Source organism: Sceloporus occidentalis, unplaced genomic scaffold (genome assembly GCF_023333645.1).
Source record: "Sceloporus occidentalis isolate IW3139 unplaced genomic scaffold, rSceOcc1.0.p SCAF_357, whole genome shotgun sequence".
Classification (NCBI taxonomy): domain Eukaryota; kingdom Metazoa; phylum Chordata; class Lepidosauria; order Squamata; family Phrynosomatidae; genus Sceloporus; species Sceloporus occidentalis.
In genome coordinates, this window is record NW_028317337.1 from 506,774 (window position 1) to 518,417 (window position 11,644).

General features: G+C 50.2%; 1 protein-coding gene across 1 annotated transcript in view; it reads right to left on the minus strand.

Moving 5' to 3' along the window:
* The window catches only part of LOC149273987 (atrial natriuretic peptide receptor 2-like), a 68,667-nt gene extending 66,554 nt beyond the window's left edge, over positions 1–2,113 (minus strand). Inside the window, exon 1 of the mRNA XM_089505960.1 lies at positions 1,342–2,113. Within this exon, the coding sequence (XP_089362086.1) occupies positions 1,342–2,113 (772 nt within the window). The remainder of the gene's footprint in view (positions 1–1,341) is intronic.
* Between the last annotated feature and the right edge of the window lie 9,531 nt (positions 2,114–11,644).

The following is an 11,644-nucleotide window of genomic DNA, read 5'->3' on the forward strand; positions in this document are numbered from 1 at the left end:
AGGGAACGTGGGTACCGAGCTGGGAATAGGGAACGCGGGTACCGAGCCGGGAATAGGGAACGCGGGTACCGAGCCGGGAATAGGGAACGCGGACAGTGAGCCAGGAGATAGGGAACGTGGGTACCGAGCCGGGAATAGGGAAAACAGACAGCGAGCTGGGAGATAGGGCACAGAGACACTGAGCTGGGGGAAAGGGAATGGGGACAAAGAGCTGGGGAAAGAGCATGGAGACACTGAGCTAAGGGTTATGGATCCAGGACAACGAGCTGGGGTATAAGGCACGGCGACACCGAGCCGGGTGATAGGGAACACCGAGCCGGGTGATAGGGAACACCGAGCCGGGGGATAGGGAACGGGGACACCGAGCCGGGGGATAGGGAACACCGAGCCGGGGGGATAGGGAACGGGGACACCGAGCCGGGGGATAGGGATCGGGAATACCAAGCTGGGGGATAGGGAACACCGAGCCGGGGGGATAGGGAACGGGGACACCGAGCCGGGGGGATAGGGATCGGGAATACCAAGCTGGGGGATAAGGAACACCGAGCCGGGGGATAGGGAACGGTTACACCAAGCCGGGGGATAGGGATCGGGAACACTGATCCCCCACACTATACAATACAGAATCTGACCCCTCTATTCTGTACAATACAGGGTCTGATCCCCCAAAACATGCGGGTCTGGAGCTCTGTGGATCAGTAAGTGATCCTGGTCGTGGTAATATCTGAATGCGCGTTTCATGCAGGTTTCTAGGTCCGCAGAAAGACGTTCACCGCAAACGGGTCTATAAAGTGCAGAGCGCCGGCCAGCAGTCGTCTTTAAACCGACAGACACACTTTAATGCTCTTTGGCCATTAGTGGCCACCATCAAGAAATCAAGTAACCGCGCAGGTACCACCGATAACAAGTACTGAATAATCCTCCTAATCTAAACAACTCAGTGTTTGCTGGATATTGCAGTTACAGATTCATCGGCGCCCCTCGTCCCGTAACGGTCCAGGAGATCTCCTTCCTGCAATCAAGTGTTTGCTTCACGCACGTTCTGCATCTCACGTCATCGGAAAACCCAACGGAGCTTAACCACCCAATAAACTTAAAGGGAATCCAATGTAGACCCGCTATCACGCAACCAATGAGCATCAAGCGGCTCCCTGCCCACCGTTCCTCGTACCCACCGTCCCGAGTCACCCAATACCAATCACGAAATCAATCGAACCACAACCTTAGCCACGCTAACCAAAACACAAGCCGTCCTCGCGAATTCTCCTCGCCTTCGCATCTTCTGCCCGTTCCCAAGTCACCGTGACGTCTACCCAGGGCCGCGTACGCCGAAGGACTCACCTCGACCGTTGTTCTGTATGAACTGAATTACGCTGCCCACGTCCTCGTCCTCCGGGTACATTTGGTAACGCACAGTTAGATTGTTGAATTCTTTGTCCAGGGCCAGGAAGACGCCCTCTATAATGAAGTAATGCGGCCGGTCGTCCTTTTTCACGTCGTGGTAAACCAGCGCGGCGCGTGAGCTCCAATTGAAATGCTCGTGAAGATGCGACACAAATTCTCCAAGCTTGATGGCTGTAGGACCTGTTCTCACGGTTGTGTTGTAGTGATCGTCGTCCTGCTTGAATCCGAAAGCCAAAGCCCCGGCCGTAAACAGGGGGAGCCGCCAATGGGTGGCAAAACGTGCAACGGAGGCCGCCGGGTAGACGCAGCCCGGACCAAAGAGCACAACCGGGTGGCGGTAGAGCTTGAGGTCCACGGCGTTGAGGGGTGCCACATATTCCGAGCAGGCCCCGTCCAGCTCCGAGGTCAGAAAGGCCCATTCCACCTGGTACCCAGGGAGAAGCTGAAGCTCGTTCTGCGCCCGCTCCATCGCCATATGCAGAGCTGGAGAAATGCGCGGCCACGACCACGCGTAGCGCAGGTTGGTCTCTGGAAGGACCACAGCCAGAGTCAGATTGCGTTTGGCAGCGGAGCCGTTCTGGGCATTTGATGGACGGAGGACAAGAAAGAGAAAGAGGACGAGCGCGATGCATGGTGCAGGAGCCCAAGACGAGGGCATCGTCACAGAAATAAGGTCGTTCTCTTCTTGGGACGCACGGCTCACGGTCATAAAGGTACATGTGCCATAACCTCCACACCCAAGGGGTAGCGTCAGCTCGGGCCTCCCAAAGGCAGACAGGAGCGGAGGGTAGTGCTATCCCACAGCTCAGGGATCAGTGCTAGGAGAAAAGTCTGCCCTCCCTCCTCCTCCTCCTCTACACCCCCTCTAACCTCTACTCCAGATGTCATACCGCAAACACTGTCAGAAGCGGCCCATGTGGAGGGGCACAACTCCCCCTGCTGGTATCCTGAGTGCATTGCAGATTACTTTTTCACTACCGTCCGAGGAGTCTTCCATGTGGTCTCCCGTACTCTCTAACCTGTACCCCGATATTGCAGTAATTCCGTTACTCCGCGTCCATCGCTCCTCCTCTCCGTTAAGAACTTCATGAGTTGGATTTGACCTCAAAAAAATGCCCAAAAAAATTTTACCCAAAAAACTATAAATCAGGGGCCCCCACCTTTACTACCCAAAACGTTTGAGGGCCCCAAGCTGTGATGGGCTGACATCTCTGGGACTGACAGGCTGCTTCCCGTCATCTCACTGCCCGTTACATGAAGCCACGCCAGGCTTTGTCACCCGAGATGAACGTAGCTTTGGCCCCCGTGTGCTCTTCGTTCCGCGATACAGGAGGTCTGATCCCCACTCAACAAATGTATCTCATGTCACATGGCTGAGGCCATAGGACCCCCGGCAGATAAGAGCCAGCGGCCTCATCCAACTGCCGGAAAAACCTCAAATGTCGTTGGTCTTGCCTTAGAATCAGGAGCCGTATGTCTATCCCATGCATGTTTACATTCCTTCACTGTATTACCCTCTACCACTTCTGCTGGGAGAATGTTCCACGCATCTACCACCCTCTCAATGAAATGACAATGCCAGACGGTGATTCAATGGGGGGGGTGTAGAATGTTAGCGAGAATTAAATGGATACATTCCAGACAAAAGAAATGGACAGAATCCCCAGAATACAACTCACACCTAAACTATCACCTAAACACCAAGAGAACCTGCCCGCAGATCGGCCCCATCCGGCCTATCTACTCTGAAACCTTAATCAGTCATCAGGAGTCGTATGTCTATCCCATGTATGTTTAAATCCCCTCACTGTATTACCCTCTACCACTTCTGCTGGGAGGCTGTTCCACTTATCTAGATTCAGGAGCCATATGTCAAGGGCCGGACTGGCCCACCGGGATACTGGGAAATTTGTGGGCCGGTCCGCAGCAGACCAACATTCAAAACAGCCGCTGAGCGGCTGCGAGCGGTATTGAAAGTGGCACCAGGGCCGCCTCCTTCTGCCGCCGGCGCCTAAAGAAGTTAAGGGGGCCGGCCGGCACACCGCGCCGCCCAATGGCAGTGCCTCAGCACCTTAAAAGGGGTGGGACGAAAGCTGAGGCTCGACCATTGGGCGGCGCGATAGGTGAACACCCGCCCCTTCATGAATGCCGGCCTCCAGACGCCAGAAGCAGTGGTAAGTCGGGGGGGGTTATATGGGGGCTTAAGGCTTTTCTGGAGGCAGAGTGGCCTATAGGGGTATAAGGCATTTCTGGTGGCAGAGATCAGGGGGCAGAGTGGCAAGCCTGAGGGCAGATGTGCATAATGGGGGGGGCAGGTTGGCAAATAAAAGGAAATAAAAACAAAAACCCAAAATGTCTCAATCATAGCTTTTATTAAATATGAATGAATGAATAAAGAAATAGAAGTTTCTTACAGGAATATGGTGGAGAATAATGTGATCGCTGTTTTGTTCCACTGAATAAAATTAAACTTTTTAATCTAAACTCGTTTTCAGTAGAAAATGTTTTGATTCCGTTATATTTAATGCATTTCATTTATTGGGGCCTTTTAACACTCCTGCTTTCTGGCATTTTAATACAAATAATGCGATAAAAGAATGTTTTATAGTTATTTGTATGGTAAATAGTGTGACGCGGGTATAAGGGGTGCGTGTGGGTATAAGAGCGCGACAGCCAGATAAACTATACGGGGGCCGCTCTCCAAATGTTTCCAGGGCTGCTTTTCAGTCCCAGTCCGGCCCTGCGTATCCCTGTCCCATGTATGTTTAAATCCCCACGCTGTATCACCCTCTACTGCCTCTGCTGGGGTGGTGATGCTTTTTCCCCCTTGGGGGCAGAGACCCCCCCAATTTGTGTTGGTTTTCTATAGTGTGAATCATACGACCGCCTTATAGACAGCTTACACGTTATATACTGGTTTTCAGGGTAATTTGAACTGCATCCCGTCACATGATCTAAACTGTAAAAAATTTATTTCATTTATCCAACATATGTGACTTTACATATATGTGTCCGTACATACATGTAACTTGCACATACAGCCTATGTAGGTGAAGGTATATATGAATGCATATTGGTGGATAGGGACAAATAAAGGGTTAAATACCATAAGTATGCCCTTTAGGGGGCTGTGATGTCACTATTGCTGGCCCTCGCAAGCTGGCGGGGATCAGACATTTGGGCTGTGATGTCAGGCTCTCCAGCTAGCAGTCGGCAGTCACAGGAGAGGAGATACTCTGCAGTCACAGGAGCGGAGATACTCTGCGGTCACAGGAGCGGAGATACTCTGCAGACACAGGAGCGGAGATACTCTGCAGTCACAGGAGCGGAGATACTCTGCAGTCACAGGAGCGGAGATACTCTGCAGTCACAGGAGCGGAGATACTCTGCAGTCACAGGAGCGGAGATACTCTGCAGTCACAGGAGCGGAGATACTCTGCAGTCACAGGAGCGGAGATACTCTGCAGTCACAGGAGCGGAGATACTCTGCGCGGTCACAGGAGCGGAGAAACTCTGCAGTCACAGGAGCGGAGATACTCTGCAGTCACAGGAGCGGAGATACTCTGCAGTCACAGGAGAGGAGATACTCTGCAGTCACAGGAGGGGAGATACTCTGCAGTCACAGGAGCGGAGACACTCTGCAGTCACAGGAGCGGAGATACTCTGCAGTCACAGGAGCGGAGATACTCTGCAGTCACAGGAGAGGAGATACTCTGCAGTCACAGGAGGGGAGATACTCTGCAGTCACAGGAGCGGAGATACTCTGCAGTTACAGGAGAGGAGATACTCTGCAGTCACAGGAGCGGAGATACTCTGCAGTCACAGGAGCGGAGATACTCTGCAGTCACAGGAGAGGAGATACTCTGCAGTCACAGGAGCGGAGATACTCTGCAGTCACATGAGGGGAGATACTCTGCAGTCACAGGAGGGGAGATACTCTGCAGTCACAGGAGCGGAGATACTCTGCAGTCACAGGAGAGGAGATACTCTGCAGTCACAGGAGATGAGATACTCTGCAGTCACAGGAGCGGAGATACTCTGCAGTCACATGAGGGGAGATACTCTGCAGTCACAGGAGGGGAGATACTCTGCAGTCACAGGAGGGGAGATACTCTGCAGTCACAGGAGCGGAGATACTCTGCAGTCACAGGAGCGGAGATACTCTGCAGTCACAGGAGAGGAGATACTCTGCAGTCACAGGAGCGGAGATACTCTGCAGTCACAGGAGCGGAGATACTCTGCAGTCACAGGAGCGGAGATACTCTGCGCGGTCACAGGAGTGGAGATACTCTGCGGTCACAGGAGAGGAGATACTCTGCAGTCACAGGAGTGGAGATACTCTGCAGTCACAGGAGCGGAGATACTCTGCAGTCACAGGAGCGGAGATGTTTCTTTTATCGCCTTTTATTGCACAGAGACCACAGAAGGGGAATCGGCCGTTCCAGGTCAGGCCCTAAGATAAATGCACACATTGTGGCTGTGCCGATTAAGCATGTTCTGTGCCTGCGTGTTATGCCTTTGCATGTTCTATGTATGTCGGATGGGTGCCAGATCATCCCGTCAGGAGCTATTATACCTTTTTATGCAGTTTTGTGGGAACCGATGCTTGGTTTGCATGATGGTCCCCTGGCTCCTCTTAAATGTGGGTCCTGCGCGTGATCCAATCCATGGACAAAGTGTTCTGACTGTCCGAAACATGTTAATCCTACTGCCAATGGCTTCTTAACGCATCGTGTCTGTGTATGTTATACATGTTTATATGTCTGTGTATGTTATACATGTTTATATGTGTGTGTATGTTATACATGTTTATATGTCTGTGTATGTTATACATGTTTATATGTGTGTGTATGTTATACATGTTTATATGTCTGTGTATGTTATACATGTTTATATGTGTGTGTATGTTATACATGTTTATATGTGTGTGGATATGCATGGAGGTATACAGGACAGCCTTTAACCATATGCCCCCCCACCCCCACCCCACACACAGACAGATTTTTAGGCCTCCACATAAATCAGTGAATGGGTTAATGCATTAACTGGTGGCAGGAAGGAGAAGGGTAAAAAGTTGGGTAAAAAAACAACATTTTCCATGTGGCCAGCAGGTGGCAGCAGAGAAGTTAAACGACGTAAGAGCCCCCTGTTGCGTTCTATGCTGTATGGCCAGCAGGTGGCAGCAGAACAGCTGTGTCAGCAGAGATATTAGACACGAAGCTAAAGGGCCTACGGCACGTTCCTTTGCCATGTGGCCAGCAGGTGGCAGCAGAGATATAAGACATGAAGCTAAAGGGCCTACGGCACGTTCCTTTGCCATGTCCAAGGACGGGAGGAAGAAAGCAGACATCAAACGGAGGCTGCAATCAGGGCCGGCCCGACAATGGAGCCAAGTGGGGCAACCGCTCCAGGCGGCACTTTTGGAGCGGCGGCACTTTGCCGCCCCAAGCCCTTTTTTTTTAAAAAAAAAAGCTAAAGAGAGAAAGGGGCGCCTCTCTCTCTCCTCTGCGGCGAGTCTCCCTGTTCGGTCTCGGTGCCGGCTTGTAATGCTGAGTGCCAGAAGATTTCCGGCGCTCAGCATTACAAGCCGGCACCGAGACCGAACAGGGAGACTCGCCGCAGGACTGCTGAAAGGTAAGTACAAGGGGGGGAGGGGGGACGGAGGGAGAGGAAGGGTAGATAATGGGGGGGGGGGGGACGGAGGGAGAGGAAGGGTAGATAAGGGGGGGGGCGGCATTTTAAAATTCGCCCCAGGCGGCATTTTGCCTTGGGCCGGCCCTGGCTGCAATAGATTGTAAGCTCCCAGGAGCGGGGCCCTCATCTGTTATTTTATTGTCAGTGTGACGGGAGGTCCTGCACCCCGGCTGGGGGCACCCGCCAAACCTGCTTCCTTCCCGAGACTTCTGCGATTAACCCTCTCAGTGCCAGACAGAACTAGCGGTAGGGAGATGAAGCAGGACTTGTCGGAATGGAGCCGAAATCTCGCTGGTGCTGCGCATGTCCTGACCGGGACTTTAAGTGATTACAGCATCAGACAGCAAAGCAAAGAACACTTTATTGTGAAAACACACAGCCTTATATCCAAACGCTATCAGTTTGGTATAGGTAATCCCATCGCCACAAACAACACACACCCAGACGGCCCGGCGCCACAACCAGCCCACCAAGCACAGCAATGCCCGTATTACACTAAATCGTTGTTTTCGGGGTGATCCCAAGGTGCTATGTCCGCTCGTCTCAGCCCCACCATCAGTGGTATATTTGTGCGAAAGAGTGCAAGAGCGCTCTGGTGGGGCCAGGGCATCAGAGATATTTAGGGTTAAAAAGTCCAGCGGAGCTCCTGCGGATCTTAGCCGACAAACAGTTCCGGATAATTACAGCAGAGACCTGGTCGGGTACCGGGGCGAGCGGGATAAAGATCCACCGGGTGTAATTATATTCCTGGGCACAACCAAAACCGGTAAACACAACTGAAGAAGGGGTTAAAAGCGGATGAAACGCGGGGCCCGCGTGGGTCCCCCACTCGGCTCAGATACAATTGAAATCGACTCCAAAGTCAGCGCGTGCGGCGGTGAATAAACACATCCTAACGAGGCAGCGAAACGCCTTCCTTCCTGCCCTCCGTGGGGCTCGTAAATCAGACCGTGCCTGTGTTATTCCTGCAAATATTGTGTACACACCTGCCTGGGCCCCGGCATGCCGAGCAAACCGGCCCCGCTGCGATACTCGCCCCCCATAGGACAGTAATCAGTCACAACGACTGACGTGCTGCCGGTGCTATTATCACTAATACATCAATAAACCCGACGTGCTGCTGGTGCTATTATTCCTAATAAATCAATAAACCCGACGTGCTGCCGGTGCTATTATCAATAATAAATCAATAAACCCGGCGTGCTGATAGGTGCGATTATTACTAATAGATCAATAAACCCGACGTGCTGCCGGGATGTATAATTACTAATAAATCTATAATCAGTCACATCGATCAGTCATTGATATGGAAGATGAACGGCTTCCACTGGAAGATCTCGGCGTTTGGACGGATTACACCGGCTTCCTATTGGCACCGACGGGTTGCCGAGTTTCGCAGCATTCCTTGGAAGGTAAAAATGGCCTTTGAAATGTCCTTAACACCTCGGCTGCTTAATCCCCGCTTCAAATTCTGTTTGTTCCCTTATGGCACGTTGCCAACATACACAGCGCTCTGCTGACTCCAATAGGGACACATAATCCCTGGGCCAAAGAGCTTCCGATCTACCTCTGGACTCTGACATAATCGGATACCAGGCCACGGGAAGGTCAGGGGTGAATCACTTAGCAGCTCTTAATCTCTCGCTGTTTTTAGGCAGATCCTCAGGATTCAGGCTTTTCAGACTTTATGTCCCAAGGTTAAGACGCGTTTTTTTGTGAGCGCAGGAAGGGCGAGTGTCGGCCGAATGGTTAGAGATCTTCATCCTCTATAACGGCAGCCGGTGATACGGTTCCCATCGCTCTATTGTCTAAGGCTCAGGAACAACATATCTCCAGGAAACTGACCCCAAAACACACATAACCCTGCTTCTCCGTCTCTTTCTGGGCAAGAATTCAGCGCACCCCCAGCGAATACCGAGGATTCCGTCCCACTATACGGCCGTATATGACTTCATCCCCTTCCACGGCAAACTACCTCAACTCTGGCGAGTCCTGTCTAATTTTTTATGGCTATATTTCTTACCAAGGAGCTAAATCAGTGGAATTGCCTGTATTTTAACCCAATTTAAAGCCTTCTATTGACACCGGTGTGGCAGGAGGGGCTGCCGGCCCAGGCACAGAAGAGACCAAAGAAGCACATTGAAAATAATAGACGTGTTACTAAAATTTGCTCCTAATAGTAGTATCAATAGTAGTAGTAGTAATATTCTCTACTAGTAGTAATAGTACTAATCTGCTCCTAGTAGTATTAGTAATAATCTGTTCCTAGTATTAGTATTCTGCTTGTAATAGTAGTATTAGTAATATGTTCTGAATAGTAGAAGTAGTAATAGTAGTAGTATTCTACTCCTAGTAGTAGTAATTTGCTCTTAGTAGGAGTAGGAATAGTAGTAATCTGTCCTGGTGGTAGTAGAAGAAGTGGTAGTAGTAATAATAATCTGCTCCTAGTAGTAGTAATCTGCTCCTAGTAGTAATAGTAGTAGTAATCTGCTCCTAGTAGTAGTTATCTGCTCCTAGTAGTAGTTCCTAGTATTAGTATTCTGCTTGTAATAGTAGTATTAGTAATATGTTCTGAATAGTAGAAGTAGTAATAGTAGTAGTATTCTACTCCTAGTAGTAGTAATTTGCTCTTAGTAGGAGTAGGAATAGTAGTAATCTGTCCTGGTGGTAGTAGAAGAAGTGGTAGTAGTAATAATAATCTGCTCCTAGTAGTAGTAATCTGCTCCTAGTAGTAATAGTAGTAGTAATCTGCTCCTAGTAGTAGTTATCTGCTCCTAGTAGTAGTTTGCTTCTAATAGTAGTGGTAGTAATAGTAGTAATCTGCTCCTAATATTAGTAGTAATGCTAGTAATCTGCTTTTAGTAGTATTTATCTTCTTGTAGTAGTAATAATAATCTCCTCCTAGTAGTAATAGTACTAACAGTAATCTGATCCTAGTAGTAGAAATTGTAGTAGTAGTAATAATCTGCTCCTAGTAGTACTAGCACTACTAGTAGTAATCTGCTCCTTGTAGTAGTTATCTGCTCATAATAATAGTAGTAGTTGTAGTAATAGTTGTAGTATTCCGCGTCATAGTAACCCCCTGAGGCTGAGGACACATGAGGGTAGATTTGAGTTTGGGAAGGGGGCACTGATTGATTCTAGGGCAATTCCTTGCCTGCCTGCACAGTCCCCTCTTTATGCCCTCTACTCATTGGGGCAAAGGGTGAAGGGAAACCCCGTTTGGTCTGCTCTTACCAGATTCCCATGAACTAGCTGGCTATGGGGGCTCTATATGGTCCGAAACGTTCCATGCACCACCAATTCTTGGAACTGCGTGGCGGCTAGGAACCGCGGAGATGCCCACCGACAATTAGAACTGCGTCGCTACAGACGTCTGCTGTCCCCTCACGTCGCTCTTTTGAGGTTACACTATGCACGTGGTGGACAACACTGGGTAGTGGTTACGGAGAGGGAGTTCATTTGGGAACCCTGGTTTTATTACCCAGCTATGGAACTCTGGCCCGGCTACCACGTGGACTATTCCCGGGGAAGTTTTGAGGTCCCGACGTCAGAACAGGTCGCTTTTTGAAAGATAACATCCACGGAGCCCGAGCTCTGCATTAGTACCCCAGGACTGACGCCGCTCTTTTGGGATCACCCTGATCTTTCCAATAAAGTCAGTTCCTATTTTACGAGTTCCGTCTTGTCGTTGGGGTGAGTTCCAGTGCTTGTTGGGACGGTAGAGCTCTGCATTGCTGTTACGGCACCACAGAGGTTACTGAGGAGCGGGGTTTCCTGCTGTCTTCGACGCTATTTTCACCCGACGATCGGAGTTCTGTATTCCTGGTGGCTATGGGGTGGAGGAAGCAAAGACTGGCGGGTACACCCAGTCGGGGTACGGGTCGGCCCTGTCACAATCTGCTTCTAGTAGTAGTAATCTGCTCATAATAATAATAGTAGTAGCAGTACTAATCTGCTCCTAGTATTTAATATTAGTAGTAGTGGTAACCTGCTAGTAGTATTACTAGTCAAAGGAATCTGCTTGAGGATGTGGAGAAAGCAAATATGGTTTTCTTAAACATAAGTCAAGAGAGGATCCAAGGTAAGGGCTGGAGACGGTAATGGCAGCGCTGAGGTTGTGGATGAATGCAGTTCAGAAATTTGTTTTCAATCAGGATCTCCCCAGACAAACCCAGGTGGACCAAACAAGGCCTGTCCTTCAGACCTGTGCGGATTAGACAGCAGAGGATCAGAGATGGCAGGAACATCGCTCTCTTTTCCTGTGTGCTGGTCGGAGGAGATGATGATTTCCCATTAAATGGATCATCAGGAAGCTTCTTATCGTTAGATGGACCAAATGCTTCTGGATACTCCATGCTTCCTCGCGCCGTTCACTGCCTTCTGAGTGCGGGGATATGATGTCATACCGACACTCAGCTCTCTGAGAAGGAGAGCACGACGGTCTTAGTGAGGATCCCATTCTGCGTTGCACACACAGTGCAGTTGGATGACAGCTGGTGGAGGGCGGCGCGGAGAGAGAACGTCGGTGGGTAATGTTTTCAGG